This window comes from Pimephales promelas, chromosome 20 (assembly GCF_988280905.1).
Source record: "Pimephales promelas chromosome 20, fPimPro1.hap1.1, whole genome shotgun sequence".
NCBI lineage: Eukaryota > Metazoa > Chordata > Actinopteri > Cypriniformes > Leuciscidae > Pimephales > Pimephales promelas.
The window spans coordinates 1,211,150-1,235,863 of NC_142788.1; the positions used below are offsets into that span (position 1 = coordinate 1,211,150).

The 24,714-nt window shown below is 37.2% G+C and overlaps 2 protein-coding genes across 2 annotated transcripts in view; one reads left to right on the forward strand and one right to left on the reverse strand.

Moving 5' to 3' along the window:
* On the forward strand, positions 1-16,136 carry LOC120479048 (uncharacterized). The gene is made up of 10 exons (XM_039671321.2): positions 1-1,420; positions 1,891-2,021; positions 4,261-4,419; positions 4,514-4,576; positions 4,658-4,717; positions 5,807-5,851; positions 9,536-10,016; positions 13,824-14,027; positions 14,445-14,581; positions 15,866-16,136. The coding sequence occupies exons 1-10, from the start codon at positions 1,177-1,179 to the stop codon at positions 15,956-15,958; spliced, it is 1,617 nt and encodes a 538-aa protein (XP_039527255.2). The 5' UTR covers positions 1-1,176; the 3' UTR covers positions 15,959-16,136.
* The window catches only part of LOC120479049 (BEN domain-containing protein 2), a 19,349-nt gene continuing 10,469 nt past the window's right edge, over positions 15,835-24,714 (reverse strand). Inside the window, exons 8-11 of the mRNA XM_039671322.2 lie at positions 23,773-23,894; positions 20,923-21,091; positions 16,469-16,672; positions 15,835-16,381 (exon numbers count right to left, since the gene is read on the reverse strand). Of these exons, the coding sequence (XP_039527256.2) occupies positions 16,242-16,381; positions 16,469-16,672; positions 20,923-21,091; positions 23,773-23,894 (635 nt within the window). The 3' untranslated portion in view covers positions 15,835-16,241. The remainder of the gene's footprint in view (positions 16,382-16,468; positions 16,673-20,922; positions 21,092-23,772; positions 23,895-24,714) is intronic.

A 24,714-nucleotide genomic window follows, 5' to 3' on the forward strand; every position in this document is an offset into this window, starting at 1 on the left:
TGTTATATCATCTTTGTTATATATTTTTAAATGTTAATTGTTCTTGTTATGCAATTTTAACTTTATCATATGATCTTAATTAAGTATAGGACTACAGATGGTAATTAGTATTGTGCTAAATCTGGCACAGCCATCTTTTTAATGTAACTGCACATTGTCCTGATTTAACTAAAATAAACAAACAAACATTATTTCAGGGTGCACACCTGATGAAGAATGTAAAATTTCAACATAGAATAGAAGATTATGTGAGAGGGGTCGTCATAGCACTTAGTATTGTTGTCCTACTGTTAGTTTATCTTTGGATAAAAGTGTCTGCTATTAATAAATAAATGTAACCTAATGTAAATTTGGTTGATGCTTGTTGTTGGTCTACGCCAACGTCATAAGAGTTAAAATTCAAATTCGCATTATATTCCATATCATTAATAACAACAATTACTGTAGCCTACACATGTTCAATTATTGAATGATTTAAAATAAAATTATTTGTTAAAAATCACGCACAAAAAGGAAGCTTCCACGGAATAAAAAGATTAAAAGTAGGCTATTTGTGGCTTTTTGTCTCAATATTCTAATTGTTTATATAATTGCGAGTTTATATCTCACAAATCCCACTTACGATTGCGAGAAAGACAGAAATATGACAATATAAGTCACAATTACCTTTTTTTTATTTAGTGAAGAAAAGAGAAATAACTATATCTCTGGCAAACTGCTCGTGAGAATGCTGCTCGTGAATGTGTGCTCAGCGGAAGGACAAATAGTTCCTATCCTGCACAACTACTCGCCGACATATAGTCCATTATATTCATTCCAACACTTGTGGTATGAAATCAGTTAATGCTAAACAATTATTAAAATAACCACTTTGAAATAAACACCGTTATCATTAAATGAAGGTATTTGTAAATACCCTCGAGTATTTACGTCAGTATCAGTATTAGCTACTATTTGAATATCCATCCGCCAAACCCACCTGAATTCTAGTAACTTTACACACACACACACACACACACACACACACACACACAGACAGCTACTCAAATACCCCAGCTGCAGTCCGAATTTAACGTGAGCCTGTCTTAAACTTAAAAGCAATCTGCTAATTATTTGTTGAGGATCAAACGAGACTTTACTTTGGAAAATCCTCGATAGTTCGCGTCGTGACTGAAAATGAAGTCAATGCTTCACTCTGGCGCTGACTCGCGCCCTCAGAGTTGCTCAAACAGCGATGTGGACGGAACAAACCAATGTATCGTTATCAAGCTGGAAGAGGACGATCCAGAAACTGAAATGGATCTGAGTATATTCGCTCCTGTCGAGTCAGATAACTCAAACGATGAAGAAGAAGATGATGATGAACTCTCGTGCTCATCCAGAGCTTCTACATGGAGCAGGAGAAACATCCAAGAGCGAGGTTTGGCTTGTTTGACCACATCTTATCGTGTATCTCTCTGTGTGCCTCCATATCAAATCTAAACACATTATAGTAAGGTTTTAAAGAAAATAATTGCTCTATTCTGGCATATCTTCACTTTTCTGAGCCATTTTGCAATATGCTCTGGTGTTTTGTTTTTATTGTTTTTTTTTTTTTACCGTTAACGTGGATGAAGTCAGTTCTCCTCAGGTTCTCCTCAAATCCACACTTGTGTAGCTAACGTTAGTTCATCACATTAACCATGTCGAACACTAATTTTTTACAACCACAACGTGTCACTCTTACTAATCAACACTAGGCTTATACTGTTATCACTTAAAACCCAACACATTTCTTTTGAATGTTTTGCTCCAACTATGCTTTTTTTTATATATAGCTTAAATGCAGAGTCTATGTATGGACAGATTTGTGTCAGTTAATTTATATATTTTCCTCTCTTTCTGTCTCAGAAAAGCAGGAGTATTGTGCGCCCCTGAAACAGTCTCCCAGGGGGGGTTTAGAAGGACACCATGAGAGCCGACAAACCTTTCGGGATGAGCAGAGCCCAAAGCAGAGTCCTGACTGGGGTGCCGCACACGGGGTATTGTGCCACAGCCCTCCTTCTCTCTTTCATCAAAAGTTTAGCAGTTAATACATGAAAAATAACTAAGCCAGAAGTTTATATCATTACATTTTGAAATTGACATCATTTATGGGTCATTCATTTCTACAGAGCCCCTGAGGGGACATCGTGATTGAAATAAATAAACAGAGGAGGGGAGGAAAAATTATATAATGCTTTTGCATTCACTTCCAAAATTTCGTTTTGGGACTTTGATGTCCCAAAAACAGTAGTCTTTTTTTTCTGTTGTTTTATAGGAGTAGTTCACTTTAAAAAAAACATTTGCTAAAAATTTACTCGCCCCCATTTCATCCAAGATGTCCATGTCTTTCTTTCTTCGGTCAAAAAGAAATTAAGGTTTTTGATGAAAACATTCCACGATTTTCTCCATATAATGGACTTCAATGGGGTCAAACTGTCTTTTGGACCTTGAACCGTTTGGACCCCATCAAAAACCTTCATTTCTTTTCGACTGATGAAAGAAAGACATGGACATCTTGGATAACATGGGGGTGAGTAAATTATCAGCAAAAGTTTTTTTAAAAGTGAACTAAGTGAAGAACCAACCAATGTCGTGAAAACATAGTTAAAATAGTCCATGTGGCTCCAGTGGTTCAACCATGTTATGAAGCGATTATTTTTTGTGTGCAAAATTTCTTCATTTGTGTTCCAAAGATCAACAAAGGTCTTATGGGTTTGGAACGTCATTACTAGTCCTTTAATATATAAACTTTAATGAAATTTAGAATTGTTGACATTATTTGATGATCGTATCTCCATGTCGACTTGCAGCAGCAGTCGTATCATTTAACCAGAGTTTTTATAAAACTACATTTTAGTCTTGTAGTGAAGTTTATCTTCCACGCAACAGACCAGGAGACTTTGAGGTATTTTTCACGCAGAAGTTCTTTATTGCGTCGCTGTTGCCTTCTCAAAGATAGTCTCACAAACTTAGAATACAGTACTTTATACATTTATAAGGGAGTGGCTTGCATAGAGGTGGAGACACTGAAGCAGAGCAAATGGAAATGCATGTGACCCTAGAGCTCCAAGGCAAATGGTCTCAGACATTAACACAGCGGGTGTCCAAACTCGCTCCGCAGGAGTCTTCACACGGGGAGACGAGAAACAGGAAAGGCATGACTTTCTCATGCGGTCACAGGGCAGTCAGAAGTATAAACTCCTACTGTTGGCAGAGATTTAGAGACTTTCTTCATGTAAAACATTAAATTAAACATGTTTAAAATTTGTAATACCACAGTCTCATCTTTTTTAACCCTCTGGGGTTGTTCGTTTCAGAGTCACACTCGGGGTGTTCGGGTCCAAATGGACCCAAAGGGCGGGATTCATATTTAAAAAAAAAAAATCATGATTTTTTTTTTTTTTACTTGTTTTTTATAATATTTTTCTTTTTTGGTGTTTTGAGAAAATTTCAAAAAAAAAAAAAAAAAGTATAATTTGTATTAATGAAAATTTCTTTTTTAAAGCTGTATTTCATTTTAGAGTCAAACCTAGGCCTCATAAAAGCAATTTTTGAAATGAGATGGATGCCATCTGGTGGAAAAACTGAGCATTTTAAAAATGCAAAACACATGTATAATCTGAATTTTTTTGGTGTGTTTGTGTATAAAAGTGTGTTTGTGTCTGGATGTGTCTGTTGTGCCTTCACTGTTGTGTGCTTTTTTTCAAGATCATGGCTGATTTGTAGATTGTATACACAAAAAAAGTCAGTATTTTCACATTTTTGCCAATTTCCCATTCATTTTCCATGCGGGTCCATTTGGCTATTTTTTTTTTTTACAACCACTTAGACTATTCCCATCCTGTCCCCCAAAATTCACATCCTGTTTTTTGGGTGTTCAAATACCAAATACCACCAAAGTCACAAAATTTCGGACCATTCCGAGGAAACTGTGATTAAAATTTTTTTTTAATTTAAATTCTTCGGGTCCATTTGGGCCGAACAACCCCAGAGGGTTAATCAATGATATGGCAGGTTGATATGGTTAGTTATTGTTCAATGACATTGGTGTTGTCGCATCATCTCGTCTTACTTATGGAATAAAATGTCATCAATGTACTTTTTTTTAATCATAGATTTCAGTAACAAAATTAATGTTCTGGAAGATATTTGAATGGGTTTGGAACACAGATCCTTTAACTTGGAGTATCAGATCATTTTTTTGCTCATGCCAGTAATGATCATTCTCTTCCAAAGGACATGAGCGTAGGACTCCCTTCTGAGGAGCACACCGGTTACCAAGCTGGGCCTCCGTGTGATTCGGCCAGGGGTCCTGCAGAGAAGTCTGGACTGAACATGGCGATCAGCCCTTTAGCTGCCATGGAGCCTCCAGTATTTCCAAACGCACCAGAACAGGTTTGAGTCTCATAACCCAATTCACCAATAAACTATTACACAGATCAAGGTCAGTCTCCTTTTTCAGTAACGTCTGAATTGTCTTCTAAACCAGAGCAAATCTGCTGTCGGGGAGGACCAGCAGAATATCCTGCTGGAGGTGCTGAACTACTGTAGGGTAAGAGCTTCTGTTTTCAACTTCATGACGATTCAGAGTCTAGGTCTCTTTAATACATCTCACCTGTGTGTTGTCTTTCAGTTCCTGCATGCAGCAGTGCAGAGGATTGAACAGAAGATTGACATGCAGATGGCAAATGAGGTGCCGTAGACCTTTAACCTCTTGACAATAAGGATGAACAAGGGCCGGCTGCCCAGTTCATGCTGCCAATTATGATAGTGCGTTAATGTTAGTCCGGAGGTCTCCAGCCCTGCTCCTGCTCACCCGCTGAGGTCCGACCCTAATCAAAGGTCAGGTCACCTCGTGCGTTTTTACTGATCGGATTTATTAAATTTTTGAAGACTTTTCTGAATATTGTAGAAGGCAAAACACTGCATATTTTATTGACATCTGCATCCATTGCATTTCATGCTGTTTTACTTAATTTTCCGGGTCAGAACGTCTACATTTGGTAGTTTCAGCAATAGTGTAAATGCAAAAATCGGATATGGGTCACATTTAAAACATGACGAAAGCGGGGTGTCAAAAAAAAATCAAAATATTGTCAGAAAATCGGATTTGGGCATCAAGACCTGCAGTGTAAATGTGTCTCCGCAAAATGGAAATGAATCCGATTTTCAATTCCTGTTCACATCATGAAAGCTACCGATATGAGCTGCAATTTATTTATCCGCTAATTTCAAGATCACAGACATCTTCTAAGAGATACTCTACTAGTGCTGTCACATCTGGCTTTAAGTTTATTTGATCATTATGGAGGAGTAAAACTGACACGTGGTTTCGTCAACCTGATACCTTTACACTCGTCTGGTTTAGAGCAGCACCTGCAGTGGTTTGAGCGATGGGATGTTAGTGACCGGGTGTAAAAAGCCTCAAACACTATAAATAATAGTCTATTTATATAGAATAAACGTCGCAGGACAGCGGATCCCCAGGAGCAGGGTTGTGTTAGAGGGTTTTACAACTGGTATCGCACAATATGAGCCCTTAAAGCTTTTGATTACCTAAAACAAAAATATAAGATGTGTTTTGTGATGTAACTTTTATATTCAGGTAAATAAATCACGTTTTAGTTTATTTTTGCCCCAGGGCCGGTAAAAGCGTCACCAGAGCTTCTGCAGCGACTAGGCCAGCAGGAAATGATCTGATTGTCAAGCCCTGACAATGACTGTATGGCTGTACCGATGCGAGATTTTTGAAAACAGATAATCTCTCTGTCTTTTCCTAAAGGCGTCTGATGTAAGGAGCTCGGCAAGGCTGAAGAAGGCTTCAAAGGTTGGTCTGTAAACCATTTACCTCTCTGTCCCTCTCATGCACACACTGTTGAGCTAAATGCAACACTAAATCCATTGTGCAGAAACAAGTCTGAGTCCTGCATGGGGTGCGCGATATGGCAAAAAAAATCATTTTATATGAAATCACGATTCTTTCTCATGTTGGTTTTACTGTTTTGCAAGTGACTGAGCATTAGCCAAACTAATGTCCCTGTTTTAAAAACAAAGCCTTGGGTAAGAAAATATAAAATAAAAGAATGCATCTTCGTCATTTGACCGATCTGACGGCGATCGCCATCTCCGTGAATATGCCTACACAGAGAAATGCACATAATGGATTACACAATTCTGAATTGTTTAGTTTAAAGACATTTCAAGCTTTCTTTTTTTAAACTTTTTTTTGTTTTTTGACAAAAAAAAAAAAAGAAACAACAGCAACAACAACAGGCAGACAGACCAAGGAATAGCAGGCAAATATGTCATAGGTTAACAGAAATGCTCAACATCAAGTAAAGCAAGGAGAAAAAAAAAAACCAAGACATATACATCTCAGTTTGTACTCAGATAAGATATCCATTTTTCCCAATATGCTTCACATTTACTCCTGGCATGTCTCGGAGAGAAAGTCAAATGTTCCATAACATAAATTTCTATCCATTCAGCAATTGTGGGGCATTCTTTACTTAGCCATTTCCTTTGTAAAAAGGGCCACGAAATCGACCCAAATCGCGGAGTTCGATTCGTGGTGAAGGTCTCAAGCGTGTTCCGTCTTTTCCAAGCAAAGTGAATTTTAATTAAATGCAACTCATTTAATCTTATGCATTAACTCGTTTCATCTGACTCCATAAAATGAAAAGGTTTATCAATGATATCTGTGCATCATTTAATACGTTAATGCTTGACTATTCCTTTTAACTCTAATGAAAATAAAGTCAAAGTCTGTTAGAATAGCCAAATATAACAATTTATTATTTCAGGTAAATGTATTATTACAATTCCACAAGATAATCAATGCAAACCATTAAATGTTTCAAAGAACAAAGAACTTTACCCAACATATTAGGCTACATGAGCTGGGAGGACACAACATCATGGGCTGATCTGAATACAGAAAGCAGCCCCGAACTCTTGTTACATCTCCCTTTATAATCAGACCTCACCTGATATGTAAATCACCAGGATACAATGGAAAGTTACTGAATCTCCCCAACATGCTTATTGGGCGCAGACCATTTGCTTGGTAGTAAATTGCATTCAGACAAAAGGGCCAGACGTGTGAAGTCAAAGGCACATCCTTCTTTGTGTGCAAGATATTTCTATATTCTTAAAACCTTATTACCTTTTCTTTTACTTCTTTGGGAATGAGACATTATTACCAGTCACCCTGAGACCATCAAAATGATTCTAAACAATCCTTAAAGATGATCACATTCACATTAAAGCCATATTCTTGTGTAAGTTTTCAGTGTTATAGAGAGAGAGAGAGAGAGAGGGGGTAGGGTGTCAAATGTTAATCTGCAAGCAATGCTATTGTCTTAGAGAAGGCACTGGTCAGATATTTTCTCTAACCAGTTTTCCAGTCTTACACCTTGTTATTGTTTTTTTTTTTGCTACCAGGCATACGCTGAGTTTCAGTTCATTTATGATGAGACGCTCCAGTTAACACACAACAAGTGACCGCGCCGGAGCCTCATATCATTATTATATTCTCTGCTATATTTTTTTCTTATTTATTAAATACAGGCAATTGGTTGATAAAAAAAATGATTAAAATTAAGATTTTAGAGATCTTAGATTTTAGAGATAAAATAATATTTATACAAAAAGACTCTATTTGGACAAATTGCTGCACATTAATTTAACCCTCAGGTGCTCTTCGGTCATTTCTGACCGAAAAAAGTTTTGTTTTGAAATTTTAAAAATCACAGCTTCATCGGAATGTTACGAAACTTGGTGACTTTTATGGCATTGGGTATGTGAACACAAAACAAAATTGAGGTCATGATCCGAGCAGGCTAAGTGGTCGTAAAAAAAATAGTCACACTTGTGCTCTTCGGTCAAAAATGACCGACCATTGGAAATGAATGGGAAATTGACAAAAACACAAAAACTTTGAGAATTTTTGTGTGTACAATCTACAAATCGGCCACAATTCTAAAAAAAAAAAGTTCACCGCAAGAAAGGGGTGACACTCTACAACATCTAGAGTGCAAAACAGACACACCCACCAACACACACACACACATACAAACACACTTTTGTAAAAAAAAGAAAAAAGAAAAAAAATTGTGAATATTTGTTTTTTTGTCATTTTTTTATAAGAAATAGTTTTTGAGATTGTTTTAACTATATATACAAATCCACCAACAACAACAACAAAAATGTGTTCATAAACAGCTGGGGAATTCACATGCCTCTCAATAGAGAGCTGTACATGCCATCTAGTGGTTACACCACGATTCTTTTTCTCTATACTGTAACTAGATGGTGCTAATTTTCTTCAAAAAATATTTTTTTTCTGAAGGCCTAGACTCTATATTAAACTAAAATACTGCATTAATATTTTTTTTTTTTAAAAATAATATATATATATATAGAAAATAATATATATTTTTCTATGGCAAAAATAAACCATAAATATTGCATAAATATTAATAAATTAATTTAAATAGTCTCAAAATAATAAATTAAAAAAGAATAAATATTATAGAACAAAAATAAATTGCATTGGTTTTACTGGGATGGAGAAAGTTTCATTTTTAGGTGTCCGGTCACTTTTGACCGGGAAGATAACAAGTGTGACTCCGAAACGAAGAGCACCTGAGGCTTAATTCTGAATTTTGCACACATGCGTTGAAAGGCATTTGTTTACGTGCATAGTTAAACATATCTGCAACAATTATCAAGTTTGCTTATAATTGTGCATGCATTCATTAATCATTGATACTAAAATCATAATAAAGTAGGCTAAACTATGTACAAAAAAATCAGATGAGCCCAGATTATGAACGCAACGTGTTTAAGAAAACGTTAAGCATTTTCCTCCCATAGAAAACCATTATACGAACGCTTAATGTCCTCTTATTATGTTGAAATAACAAAATGTATTTTTTTTTTCTTCACCATGTGGATCAGGACTTCCAGAACACAGCCTGAATATAACTTTGATTATTTTTGGGTTTGCTGACGGGAAGCTTTGGTCTTTCCTGAGGGCGTTCATTCTTAATGCATATGCCGATCCATTAATGGGCATTTCTTCATAAATATTCAGCATTGTGATAAATGCATTTTGCATATATGGCGTTATGCGTAGTAGAACTTGATGTAGGCCTACACATACAGGAACAGATATTGGGTTCTGCGACAGAGAAGTAACGAGTAACGTAAAAAGTTGCTTTCCATATTGGGTAACTAAGTCAAGTAACGGATTATGAGGTGTTGCACTACTTTTTAAAAGTAACTTCCCCGACACTGGTCTCAACGTTATAGCATAAAAAGGATGGAAAAAAGCACAATCCTGAAACTTTGTAATATAATCAACCAAAATTCCTGTATTTTACAACATGTGTCAGGTGTCCATCCTGCCTCTCACATTGGCAACATTTAGACCAAGTCTGAGCTTGGTTATTCAAAAGGAGTGTTTTCGTCATTAATTTGATCTGATAATGTGTCCCACATCTCTCAGAGGCCGGCGTCTCTACCTGTTGAGGACGGGCTGGTGTCCAGTTCTTTGTCCCAGCGTCTTCATCCGCCAGTCCAGACAAACCCGTGGTGGATGGCTCCGTGGAAGCGAGGGCCGGACAGGACAGATCTCCAGCAAGCTGACGACAGCAGCCTTCAGTCGGGCAAGCCTCCTGGTGCGGGACGGGGGAGGGGACGGGGCAGGGGGCGGGGCCGGGGGCGTGGACGTCGGGGACGCTATAATGGATCCCAGCGCCAATCTCAAACTCCGGATCCTGCGTCACTCGTGTTAAAGCCATTCGGAGACGAGACAACATATGATCCACAGCCATCCCAGATAGTGAAGAAAAGACCTTTGTGCAACACAGGCCCAGTGCATCAGCAGCAAACGGAGAACGGCCTGCCTCCGCTGGAGAAGAGAGTGAAATTGGAGAAGATGGCCAACAATAAAGAGGCCACACTTCAGGTTCAGGAGGAGCCCAAAGGTAGGATATGGACTTGGCAGTATGATGTCATTACTTGGTGGGCATTGACAAATAACACTGTTTGAGATGATACAAGGTAATTATCTTTTAAAAAACTTTCGTTCTTAGAAATCTCATCTAAGAAGTCATGTTGGCTTATGATATTCGACAAAAGTATTGATTTAGCTTTAAAGGGTACATATCATGCTTTTCAATCATTCATTTTTACATATAAATCATACCGTTGTGGTCTATATAAATCATAACTGCAACGCTTGGGTCTGAATTCCTCATTATTATAGCTCCACAAGCCCCTTTTCTGATGAGCGACCCGTTTCGAAGCGGCCCCTTTAAATAAAAAGGAGATGCGTCACACCCCGCCCGCTCTCCAGGTCGATGAGTTCTCGGTCGGTTCAACTGCCCACGTTCGGCCATTATTGTTGTAGTTTGATTAGAGATATACGATTATATACGAAACCTTCAAAGAACATTTTTATTCACACGTTTAAAAAATGTCAACAACAGAAGACTTGTCCATCAAGCCTTACATATTCGAGCCAGAGCGAGCGAGTCGATAAAGACGACGACGAACCTGCAGAACAACCTCTTCATGTATTGGTATGCGAGTTAACTGTTTTGTGTTATTAGTGAAAGTCGACTATTTCTCTTGTTAAAACAAGCACACCGACAAGATAAATGACTACGGTCTAATCTTACCACAAACAATCTGTGCTGATAATATGAGGCGTTTAGAAAAGCAGCTAAATGAGCATTGATGAAACTCAAGAACAATAATACTGCAGACGTGTAACGTTACTTCAAAACCAAAACAAAGAAAGACAAAGGTACTGCTAAACCATGACCACCATGTGTTTAAGAAAGTAAAGTACTTTATTTTTATTAACGATATTTACAGCTTATGGAAATGCTCTGTTCGTCGTCTCCAAAGATAGAAGGAATTTACCTCTCATTCAGACGAAGTCGATCGGCGAACCCTTCTGTATAACGTTACTGGCGGAGGTTGTTGAAGTGGGGATCCTTGAAGTGCTTCAGGTCAACAACCGAACATTTTGACTTGCCCTCTCGTAACTTCTGCATCATTGAGCTCGGACTACAAAATCGGAGCGAGAAATAATAATGGCGGATTGCTCGACGTGTTGGGCCGGTAGTCGATGTCCTTATTTGTCAGTTCCGCTGCAAATACGGTGACGCTGTAGTTAAAAAAAAAACAAACGCTGTAGTAAAAAAGTGTATTTTGCATGATATGTCCCCTTTAATGATATAGCTGATAATTCGCAGTTAAACGCAAATAGTTGACCGCTTTTCTTCCGTGTTGTGTAATGGATTATCAGAATAAAATGTAGAACTAAACGTTTCAAACTAAAGTGCCCCTGTGAAAGCACATTAAATGTAATACGAACTGTGAAAGTTGATTTAAAGGTACAATATGCAGGATTTTTCACCACTAGGGGTCACTAACCTCTTACAATAACAAAGGTGTTTATTGATAACGCTTTATGGATGAGTGAATGCAGTGATGTTTTTTTTTTTTAACTCTTTATTTATTCAAGTAACAACAAACATGACATAACAAAACAGAACAGCAGGGTGTAATCACACTTGAGTCTTATAGAGTATCCATTTCTTCCATCTCTTTTCAAAAAGAGCTGATTTCAGCCTAACAAAGTGAGTGATTTTTTCCATTGTAAAGATTTCTTCCATTGTGACACTGTTAAAGTGTGACTCTTCAGCCAGTTCCTTGTAATAGTTTTTTTGGTGGCCATCAACAAAACTTTGTATAGATACAAATCCTCTGGTTGTATAACAGAATAGGAAAGTAAACCAAGATACATAGTTTGGAAAACAGTTGGAAACGCATAGCCCAAGACAACTCTTATTTCAGTCGCTATGTTTAACTAACTAACTTTGGGACAGAGAGTGATTGGCGTTCATGCTGCCACAGAGTCTCCAGCAGTACTGGGAGGACTTGAGTTGCTTACTTTTGATATGAGGTGTAATGAAATATCTGATTATGTTTTTCCAGCCAAATTCTCTCCACTGTCTTGAGCTGGTGGAAGTGTGTTGAAGTAGACCAATAGAATGCCAATCATCCTCTGACACCTTGATCTGTAGTTCAGATTCCCACTTTTGTTTTATATAAAGGGAATTAATGCCAATACAGTTTTGTAGGCTTTTATACAGTCTAGAAACAATTTTTGAGGGTAATTTTTGGTATGCACCCGACACCAATTCTATCAGCTTACAGCCCTCCTGATGCAGTGACGTTTTTATCATGACTGTAGTATGAAGCAGGGCGCCATTGCTAGACGTACACCAGCGTCACACGCAACGCAAGTCCCGCGGATATATAGGAAAAAGGACATTTAATTCTACCGAACTACACGCTGAATTACTCCCACAGGCCAGTTTATTCGAGGAATTAAACTTGAGGTAACAGCGCTGCGTCACTAGCTCTAACAGTTTCACTATCACACTAAACCGCATTGAGTGTGTTGAATGTTGTTGTGTGTTGGCTGTATGAGCTAGATCAACATTAGAATAACATACGAAGTTAGTCGCGGACGGACGTGGAGCTCTCGGCATCTCCAAAGATGTTGATCTTCGTTTTAGTCCTCTTTTTATCTCCAAGTCTGCTTGTCATGGTCCATAATGTATGAACAAAACAACAACAGCGTGAGCGTCCTGCTAGGCATGATGGCAGTAACCCGGTCTGTCGCCATGGTTACTATCGCAAACTCAGCGGAAACCGGGGGTAACGCGGATATGATATCATTGAGTGGTGACTCCTCACCCCGTTTCCTCGGTTAAAATCGCAATTTTCTCACCATTTACAAAGAGTTGGAAACATTTGGGAGATTGTAAATAATCAACTAAACGAAATATGTAACATTAGCCTAGCGGTTTTTGGATATTTTACTGCAAAAATCCTGCATATTGTACCTTTAACACCATTCACTCCCAACTTCTGATAACTGATCTCCATATTTAGATCTATTATACGAGCTTTATATTATAGATGAGTGTGTCACATTTAACTCCCCTTCCAACGTCATCACTTATGTGTAGCCTGAACGAGCTGAACGTTTTACAAAGGCCCCCTCATGATTATAACTGTGAATAAACACAAAGTTAATGTGGGTGGGAGTAATGAACACAATATCCTCGTTTTATTGACAAAAATCTGTAAATATTAATACAAATATGCACTTTTCAATAATATATCATATTCCGGGGAATCACTTCCACCTGAGTAGTCACACCGGGTCAAACGCAAGTTGTTGAGAGGAAAAGAAAACGGATAAATTGCAACGGTATAGCAGTCACATTTTATTATTACGTTTAAAAGTACTTGTATAATGCATTTAATGTCCAAAAAATAGACACTTATGTTTTTATAATGTCTATGCTACAAGTCATTTTGGAATACGACCTTGAGTGTCCAGAAAGGCGCCAAATAAATAAAATGTATTATTATTATTATTATTATTATAAGTAAGTCGCAGCATGTTTTAGATGGTTCAGAAATGCTAAGGAAAATATGGTGGACCTACAGCAGATTATTTTGCGGGTCAGTGGCTGGTCTAGAGGTTTCCGACCAGTTAATATCAGTTCGTTCGATGGTTCGCCTGCTTCTCGGCTTGAAGGGCACTACACACTAAATTAAAATGTATGCCAAACTATTGCTTATACTCGTTTTTTACTTTAATATAAAAAAAAATGGAGAAAACCTTTTAAAATTTGACTTCAATAACTAGTTTAAGTGCAAATCTTGTAAGAGTTGATCCGTGATGGCCCTTTTCCCCTCAGTCATGATCGGGAGCGCCTTGCGTAAAGTGTGGATCCCGTTGTCCGTGTACAAGGAGGTGTTTAAGGAGGTGGAGCCGCAGAAGGCCGTGGAGCCGGTGCTGCACGCTCTCTTCTCCATCAGCACACTGTCCTGCAGTGCGGTCACGGGCAACCCCGCCAAGGGCGTCCAGCAACTCGACCCCAACAAAATAGAAGCCCTTCGAGGTAAGTGCAGTTGTCATCATCTCCATGAAACGCTCAATTATGTCTGGTTTAGCATCTCGTATTACCGTTAATCGACTTCAAATGAAATATTAATCTGTAGATTGTGGATTTTTTTTATGTGCTCCATTAGCATGTCTAAATGGAAATGACAAATATATGAAGAGTTCAGATGCAAAAGCCTCTAAGTGCCATTTGAAATTTTCTTCTAAAATGATAATTTTGATCAAGCTTGTATATTTAAGTTCAGTAATTTCACTTAAATGGCAATGAAGATTACCTATTAATTGTCATTTAAGTGAAATTACTGAACTTAAATATACAAGTTTAATAAAAATGATCATTCTAGAAGAAAATTTCAAATGGCATTTAGAGGCTTTTGCATCTGAACTCTTCATATATACTCTTTGTATGTTTCAGAGTTCCTGGCTGAGATGTACCCACAGTTTGACGTTGGCGTGAGGGGTGTGTCATGGGCACAGTGTCTCGGAGTGATCAACAACATCACCAAAAACCTTAAGAAAATAACCGGAAAAACATCATATCTGCCAAAGGAGGTGCGTTTCTTCATCATGCCGGTGCTCTGTTGATTTTTTGCTGCCTTGTCAAAATGCTAGCGTAGCGGGAATTGATCACAGAATGCCGATTAAAGTCGTATGAAATACAATTATAATACGATCCTAAGGTATGAGTAGCTACTGTATACTGTAGACGACTGTTTTTATTTTTAAAACGGTGTGAAAAGTAAAAATTATCATAAAATATTCATCTTTGACTTGTCAAAGTACACCTTTCCTCAAAGTAACTGAAACTTTCAGTTATTCTTTTTCAGCTGGCTGACCGTACAAATATTCATATGGTAGTAAGCATTTTTTTAAAAGGAAATTATACATTATAACAGGAAAATGTACCTTTTGTATATATATAAAAAAAAACTGTCTGCACATGTGCATAACCAGTAAGTACACTCTCAGAAAAAAGGTACAAAAGCTGTCACTAGGACTGTACCTTTTCAAAAGGTAAACTTTTGTCCATTTTAGGTGCTAATATGTTAATTTTAGGTCCAAATATGGACATGTAGGTGTTAATATGGACATTTATTTGTTAATATGTACATTTTAGGTGCTAATATGGACATGTAGGTGCCAATATGTACATTTTAGGTGCCAATATGTACATTTAGGTGCCAATATGTACATTTTAGGTGCTAATATGGACATGTAGGTGTTAATATGGACATTTATTTGCTAATATGTACATTTTAGGTGTTAATATGGACATGTAGGTGCCAATATGTACATTTTAGGTGCCAATATGTACATTTTAGGTGCTAATATGTTCATTTTAGGTGCCAATATGTACATTTTAGGTGCCAATATGTACATTTTAGGTGCCAATATGTACATTTTAGGTGCTAATATGGACATGTAGGTGCCAATATGTACATTTTAGGTGCCAATATGTACATTTTAGGTGTTAATATGGACATGTAGGTGCCAATATGTACATTTTAGGTGCCAATATGTACATTTTAGGTGCTAATATGGACATGTAGGTGTTAATATGGACATTTATTTGCTAATATGTACATTTTAGGTGCTAATATGTACCATTAAGGTACTAATACGCACCCTTTAGGTACAAAAGCATACCTTTTGAAAAGGTACGGCCCCAGTGACAGCTTTTGGACCTTTTTTTCTGAGAGTGTAGCAAATCTCGATGGGTAGCATGAATCGTCAGAACACCGGCTAGGACATATTTGACCTGCATAATACACTCTCATTCAGTAGTTCAAGGGGCCAGACACATGTTTTAAACAGTGCTTCTGTGCTTTATTTCAGGTTGAAGGAGACGCACAAAATGAGCCTTCATACTCCCCAGGGTCTGTTCTGTGTTGTAATCCTGATACATACACATTTCAATTCAATGAATGAGCTTAAGTGCCACAGCAGTGTTCCTCTTTTCTATAGCTGCTATGTTTCTAAGGAAAGAGAAGTTTTCAATGCATAATATATTAACTTTTTTGTTCTTAATAAATCCATATATTAACATTTTTTGTGTTCATACACCTGTATATTTTTTACAATGCCAAATAAAGTTGTTTTTTTCAGATCTGTTGAAAATGATCTTATTAAAGTAACAACCAGTATAAATCACAACTGAAATTAAATACTAGTCACACATTCTAGCATCTCGCTTCGATGTCATGGAGCCGCTCTAGCGCATCCCTCTCTTTATGCCCATCTTGCGCTCGTATCGAAACTTGCGGATGGTGCTGTTTATGGCTCCAACACACACCTTCCAGTCACTCCCGTCTTCCTCCAGCTTCATCCAGGGGAAGCGCTCCAACAGGTGCTCTGAAGAGGAGAAGAAGAGAAGCTGTGACTGCTGTTGGGAACCGAGAACTAGTCCTCGTCTGGTTTCAAAAAAGTCGGACGCCTCACCTCTTAGCGCAGAGATCTTGTTGTGGTCGAGAGCCTGAATGCCGCGCCGCACCCCGCCGTAAACATTACTGCGCACCAGCACGTCCTCTGGGAAGATGAACTTGATGAGGTAGCGCGCGATGAGCTCAGGACGTGTGCGCAGATGTGCTGCAGACAAGGCAAACCCAGGAACCTTCACATCCCGATGAGGGGGGCCCAGATACACTGCTCAGAGGGACACGGGAATGAGGGGCTCACTCTGCGTTTCCATTGATTGAGTGCTCGTTTGTCACAAATTCAATTCTGATTTGAATGTAGTTTTGATTTGAAGTAGTAATACACTGCACCTTATGTCAAAAAATGATTGATTGACAGATGCTCCGCCCCTTTCGGCATAGAATCAAAGGGTTCAACAGAGAGCAAAGGTGATAAAATGAGATCAATCGGAGGTTTGGCAGATAGTTTTGACAGTTAAGGCCCATTCATGCTAAGCACGATAAAGATAACTATATATGCGTCCACACCAACAACCGATAACCGTTTTTTTACTCTAAGCAGGCGCCCGAGTTTTGAAGTAGCGAAAATGGATGACTGCTGCTGCTTTACGCTGCTTTTTATATCCTTAAAGGGATACTCCACTTTTTAATAGGCTTTTTAATAGGAAATAGGCTCATTTTACAACTCCTCAGAGTTAAACAGTCGAGTTTTACCGTTTTCATATGTATTCAGCTGATTTTCTGATATTTAGAAGAATATCAGTAACCAGACAGTTTCTGGTCTCATTGACTACTATAGTATATATTTTTCCTACTATGGAAGTCAATGAGACCAGAAACTGTCTGGTTACTGATATTCGTCTAAATATCAGAAAATCGGCTGAATGGATTCAAAAATGGTAAAACTCGACTCTTTAACTCTGAGCCTATTTCCAAAAAAAGTGGAGTATCCCTTTAAAAGACGAGCTGGGAGCGCATCTAAACAGTGAATCTAGTGGATTTATCTGCCGAAGTCAAGGAAGGGATAAAAACATCGCCTATTCAACGCCTTTTTCACTGCAACTTCAGCAATGGTAATTTTGTAACTCTATGCTAAACTGCATAATATCGTATTGTGAATACTCACTGTTTATTCCCAGGACACGACCGATTGCTTTCCATAGGCTATATCCATCTTTTTTAACGTATTCTTGAAAAGGGGGTTTGACTTGTCAAACAGTGGAGTGGATTTTTTTTTTTTGTACCTCGACGATTAACTTCTCTGCAATGTCATCTGCCATTTTAAATGCGCGAGACCTTTAAATTAGAATGGATTCTGATTGGTTGTCAGTGTTTTATCGTTCTGAAAGTGATCGCAATGATATTGTTCCTCATATCTTTATTGTTATAGCTGTGGTGTGACCTCTGTTATTCTTTAATATGGAGAAGGATTTTTAGATCTTTATAGTTATCGTGGTTGTTGTGAAACGGCCTTAAGTTTTTGACCTATTGACCCTCCTAGCCCTTGATCATGTCGTTTTTGAGAGTTAGTTTTAATTGCGATGCCTTTTGAACACGACAGAAAGAGTCTGTTTGCGTGTTTTTGAACGTGGTATCACAGGATACTCCTATATTCCCGAGTGTACTGTAAAAACTGATAAGGGATGAACTGTGGAAGCTTATTATTAAGGCATTGTGAGGCTGCTAGTGAATCCAAAATTTAGTGCTATACGATACCAATCATCAATATGGAAATGCTGGTATAAGTGTCTCTTATAGAAATGTTGTATTTTTTAGCCTTTTTATAATCTTTTTTTTATCTTTGTATTTTTATTTATTTATTTATTTATATATATATATATATATATATATATATTGTGTGTGTGTGTGTCCTTTTGTATGTTTTCTGATTTATGTATGTATTGTCTTTGTCTTCTGAATGGACGCTGATGATGGCTGACTCGCACACAAAAAATGTTGAAAAACATTCAGCTCTTTAAAATAAAATGAGTTTTTCAGCTGGGTTGAAGAAAGATTGAGTGATTCTCTCTATCGCGCAGGCAGACATGTGCAGTTTGTGTGTGTGTCACGCAGATTTCTATGTTTAGTTCAAATAAACAAGGCTATAATTCCTTCCAAAATAAAAGGTAGTGTGTGTTGCTAATCATTTCTTCTCCAGTTATAATCTGTTGAACGCCTATCTCATCCGTAGGGAGTCGAGCATGAAACACAGCTCATGTTCTGATGGACCTCACAGTTCACGGTCAGGTTACAGATAAAGTACCATAATTCATTATGCGATTGGACACAACTGTGTTTTTCTCCGTTTATTTGTTATGACTAATAAATAGAGTTGGGACCCTCTGGCTTTAATAGTTCCCCTCAGCTCGTCATCTCCGCTCTCTCTGGGTCATCAAAAATGCAAAACGGTGAGTGTATTTCTATCTATTCATTTATCATAAAGTATGATATCGAAAAATCTACGACATTTATTATGCAGTTTTAAAAATGATTTTTATACCTGCTGTAACTAAATTCTACATTACTGTTTTAATCATTCTTTGTTATAGTGTTTTATTTAAACACATCCTCTATGTCAGGCAGTGTGTATTTTAAACACTGATTCATTATGCTCATCTGGAACATTTGATGCATTTGAGGACTGATCTCTCTCTACTCTTTTATAAATTAAAAAAATGAACGTATTTTAATTCTCTCTTTTTTTTTTCTAATTCGCAGCAGCTACTCTGGTGATTGATGCAGACCACGCAGCGGATGGTAAAAACAACACCTATCGCCGATTTTTATGAGTCGGCGACTCATAAAACAAAAACAAAAAACTAACAAAAAACTCTGCCTCGTATTATGTCCAAACCAAACGGTCACTTTTTGCCTAATTGCAAAATGAAAAGTTGTTGAATTTTTAAAACGCAAAGTTGAACACCAAAATCTTAATTTGAACTGTACGTAAAGTACGTATATACTGTATATATATATATATGAATTTTCCGATATTTGATTCTTGCCCCTTTATTAAACATTTAAAATATTTCACAAATTAATAGCTTATGGAAAAAAAAAATGATTTTACTGGTTTTCTGAAGCCAAATTAGAACCTGGAAATGATATTTTCTGCTGAATGAGAAGAGCCGTAATTAATAGGTTTATAATAGGTTTAATATCAGTTTCGGCTAAAACTATATCTCCATCTCCGGATGCACCTTTAGAGAGAGATAAATACATTATTAGCTACATAATTACATAGCCAACAGATATTAGCTTTCGATTCGAATTTGTTCATTTTAAATTGGACATTAATGCTTTAGTCTATAAAGGATAACCTCTGTAGACTAAAGCTTTAAATGTCCAATTTAAAACGAGCAAATTCGAATGTGGTGGCTGTTTCAGTTCTCGCGCTCCAGTTCACGGAGATCATGAAGCGCGCCTGATTGTTTAATTTATTTTACAACAGCACAACGTTTTCTTGTTATTGTGAGTTTACGCAAATACATGTATTTGTGAATAATGTATTATTATTTTCTGTATGACCAGAAATTAAAGAGTATTTTGCAATGTTCGCATGGGAAACTGCAAGTGTTCGCATCATCCAGTGCGAGCTCCACACGTCGCACACACACTGGATATGCGTCAACATATTGTGTTTATTTGTGCTTTTTTGGATAAAGGCGTCTTCTACAATATGTAGCCTAATAAAATGTTACTATAATGATGATGATTATTATTTGCGGACACAGACCCAAAACACATAAAATGTCGCATTGCAGTTTTGTGAAATATTCTTTTTCGCTAAGAGTATTTTTGCGAAGTTTAGCGGAGTTTTTGCGAAATGGTTTCCAATGTTCGTATTTATTTTCAATTGGCAATTTCAGTTTGAAGGGTGATGGAAACGCGCCTACTTTAACTGCTCTGTCCTTACCACTGCGTTTTATCTCTATAAATTCATTTCGTTTCAAATGGGGTCCAACCAGTTATTAAAGGTATTAAGAATGAACTCCCGTGTGTCTGAATCTCGAGGTTACGGCGCGCACACTATGGTTAACCGAGTATTAACCGCTAAGGGCCTTAGTTAACGGTTGATGAAAAACTTGAAAACGTGCAGCCCTAATTGTAGTTTATGTGCATATCATCTTATCGGATAAATCGGAATTTTTTTTTTTTATGCGATATCCCAACATTTGTATAAAAATACACGAATGGAAACATAGCTACCGTATTAAAGCTGCCGACGGCATTTTTTTGATCATATTCAGTGAAATCGATGCTATAATGCTTCTAACTCCACCTGGAGCGTGTTATTTGTTGACGAGCACGAAGCTGACGAGCACAAACTCTGTGGGAGGGTATCCGTTGATGGTGGGGAGGGGCACGACATGCCGACTGCAGCTTTAACAAACGTAATATTAAACAAACGTGTGACCTTGACCCCAAAGCACAGCCCTAATAAGAGTTTGATTGACAGATGTCTGAGTGCGCACTGACCGCTGTTAGAGTCCCAGTCGGCGGGCGTGTCGTACTCCTCGGCGGCGTGGCCCATCAGCACTTGCTGTTGTTTCTGCTCCGTGTCGCTGTCAGACAGCTCGACGTCGATCTCTGCAGCCGGTGCCACCGACCCACTGTTCTCCGCTTTTACACCTTCTTCAGTCTTCAGCTGTGAACCAAACTTAGCTGACTAACAAACACACCACTCACATTCTTAGATGCATCACGATGCGGACGTGGACGATTCTGAATCGATTCACAAATGTAAAAAATCGATTTTCTAAAATTTTTTTATATATATATATTTATAATAACGTAATATTGACGGAACGCGAAAGACGGAAACGCGGTAGTGCAGTGGCCGGACCGTCTGTGGCGTGTGCATAACAGAGACGCGATGGCTGAGAGCGAAGTCCAAACACCCAAACGCTTGGACATATTTTGGCTTCTGAAGTTGAAGAGGGAAAGGAGCTGGACAAGAGCCACACTAGTTGTAAGCTTTGTAGAATAAAACTAATGACGGAAACACGACAAATATGAGAAGCCATACGACACGTTTCCAGCCAAAAGAGGAAAAACACTTGGCTGTACCGGTGGTTTTATGTTATTAATTTACTACAAGTATGCTCCTAGTTCAGGCACACATTTATTTTCCTGTTGGTTCTTTGCAATGTTAATAAAATATATTGTACATTAATTTTTTATGGGTCATTACTTTGTACTTTTAAAGCAAAGTATTTATAGTCGGTCACACACACAAAAGATTCAGATAATCGATTTGTACCATTATAAATGTCTTCACTGTAACTTTTGATCAACTTCATTTATCCGTGATGAATAAAAGTATGGATTTCTTTTTTCTTTCGCCCAAAAAATTAAATAAAAATTCTTACCGACTCCAAACTTTTGAACGGTATTGTTTAACCCTCAGGTGCTCTTCGTTTCGGAGTCACACTTGTTATCTTTCCGGTCAAAAGTGACCGGACACCTAAAAATGAAGCTTTCTCCATCCCAGTAAAACCAATGCAATTTATTTTTGTTCTATAATATTTATTCTTTTTAATTTACTATTTTGAGACAATTTAAATGAATTTATTAATATTTATGCAATATTTATGGTTTATTTTTGCCATGAAAAAATATATATTATTTTCTATATATATATATATATATATATATTATTTTTTTCAAAAAAATATTAATGCAGTATTTTAGTTTAATATAGAGTCTAGGCCTTCAGAAAAAAAACATTTGAAGAAAATTAGCACCATCTGGTTACAGTATAGAGAAAAAGTGTAGAATCATGGTGTAACCACTAGATGGCATGTACAGCTCTCTATTGAGAGGCATGTGAATTCCCCAGCTGTTTATGAAAACATTTTTTTGTTGTTGTTGTTGGTGGATTTGTATATATAGTTAAAACAATCTCAAACTATTTCTTATTAAAAAAAAATGACAAACAAATTTTTTTTCATTTTTTTTATAATTTCCCATTCATTTCCTATGGGGTCATTTTTGACCAAAGACCACAAGTGTGACTATTTATTTTTTTTAAGACCACTTAGCATGCTCAGATCATGACCTCAATTTTTTTGTGTGTTCACATACATAATGCCATAAAAGTCACCAAGTTTCGTAACTTCACTATATTTCTATTAAATCCTAATCTAATTATGACAAATTATATATCGTTGGAAAGGTCTAAGACTTCTAAATAGATATTCTACCCCTGTTTTGTGTTAAAAATTATGTAGGAAGAGTAATTGATGAATTCATGACAAAAGTGCACCTCAAAAAATCTGAATCATAACAGGAGTTTTGACCTTTGTCACAAAAAGTCGATGCACCCACTTTTAATCATTGAAACTTCTGTTTTTATGCTAAAATTTCATAATAAAACATATAATCTAGTAAATAATAGTATAATATTACCCTTTAAAAATGATAATATTTATATTTATTATCCTCTAAAATATAATATTTTTATCGCCTTTTTATTATATCACATATTTTAGTAGTTATCATAAATTGGGTATCATTTGAAAGCTTATAAACTCAGAATTCATCGTGTGAAAACTGTTTTATAATTGAACGTTGCGTTACCATAGAAACGGTACTTGTTTTATCAGGCTCCTCCCCTTTTGGGCGTCATTATATTTCATAATTTATGATCAAAACCTTTTCTAATCTTGACAAAATTGATATTGTCAGAAAGGTCAGAGTCTCAAGGTTCCAAATTTTGTGACCGAATTGATATTTGAACAGAAATGTATTAATTTGTTTAGGCAGAATGTATACAACTAAATTCAATGGAATTCAAAGGCACCCGGAGGCTATTTTTGGTACTACGCCTAAACAAAATCTCATGGCAACTTCAATTTTTGTGATATCAACTTCAAATTTGGAACATAACTTGATAAGATTTATGGCTTTGATTTTATAGAAATTTTAGAGTAAAAATATTTTGTAAAATATATATTTTATATAAAATAAAAAATATATAGTACAGTATATTTGATTTACTGTGAATTAAAACTTCCATAACTTTTTCATACTTTAATTTTTTTAAGTGTTTCCACTTCAGCAATATTCTGCTGAGTGTTTTCTTTAAAACAAGACCAAACTTGGGTATATTCCAAAGCATTCTTATTTACAACCATTTAAGTTTGAATAGTGCATTTTAACCCCCATTCTCAAAAAGGGGGGTGACAGCTAAGGGGTTTAATCTAAAAATATATTAGATTCAGTACAACTACTTGAGAATACTCCAGTCTCGTGTAATCGCTCAATCAGTGTTTAAAAGGCTGACGTCAGTGTTAGTTAGAGAAGAAGAGTTACGGTCATCCTCACCTTCCGTGTCTTGTCCATGAACCGATAGTAGCGGGCCATTGAGTTTATTACAGACAGACACACTTTCCAGTCTTTGCCCCTCTCTCGAAGATCAAATTTTGGGTATCTCTTCACCGCCCACTCTGTGGAAATACACAACACTGTTAAAACCTTCATCCTGAGCAAGGCATGTAAATCTGACAGATTTGTGGATTAAAATGTCCACTTGAACAATGATATATATGTTGTTGATTTGTATATATTATGCCAAATGTTCCTAATAATGTTTAAATCCAGAGAAATAACCAGGACACGGACGTCGCCTATCAATGACATCATACCCGCGTTACCCTGCGTTTCCGGAGGAACCGTAGAAACCATGGAAACGGCAAAGACGCTTTAATATATGATGTGTCTTATTAGACAGGTGAGCAACTGTTTGTATACATTCATCGACAGAAAACTTTTTGTTTAAATCTGGTTTTCTTGATTTATGGCGAGTACTAGTATAGATCTAGACCTATAGATGTGTCTTGTACAGTAACTGCATGTTTCCACACACTCAGATGTATCTACTATGATAAACCAGCGCAGTGTTCGCCCTCATACGCATGACCGGGAGAAGCGGATCATAGAAGCCGGGTGTCGTGCTCGTCTCTCATTAGCGGTCGCTCCAGCGGCTAGTAAATACATTACCGCTCATCCATGAATATGATTTCTGTCCGAGTCCCGTCGTATTCTCCAGCGGCTGTAGAGGTGAAGACAACAACTCCCATGATTCAGCGAAAACAAGGCGTCATCAAGCTAGTATTAAAAATATTTTATCGATAATCGCCTTTAAAAATATCGCGATATCTGATTATATGGTCTACCCAAGCCCCGCCCCCAACACGCCCCCCGCGGGACACAACGCTACGGACATACACTGCTTACACAAGTAATGTTGAATTGGCTAGACTTTAT

Coding starts and splice junctions, on each gene's coding strand:
- LOC120479048 (XM_039671321.2), top strand. CDS start 1,177: ATGAAGTCAATGCTTCACTCTGGCGCTGACTCGCGCCCTCAGAGTTGC. Junction 5,852..9,535: donor GGCTGAAGAAGGCTTCAAAG/GTTGGTCTGTAA, acceptor CACATCTCTCAG/AGGCCGGCGTCTCTACCTGT. Junction 10,017..13,823: donor GGTTCAGGAGGAGCCCAAAG/GTAGGATATGGA, acceptor TTTTCCCCTCAG/TCATGATCGGGAGCGCCTTG.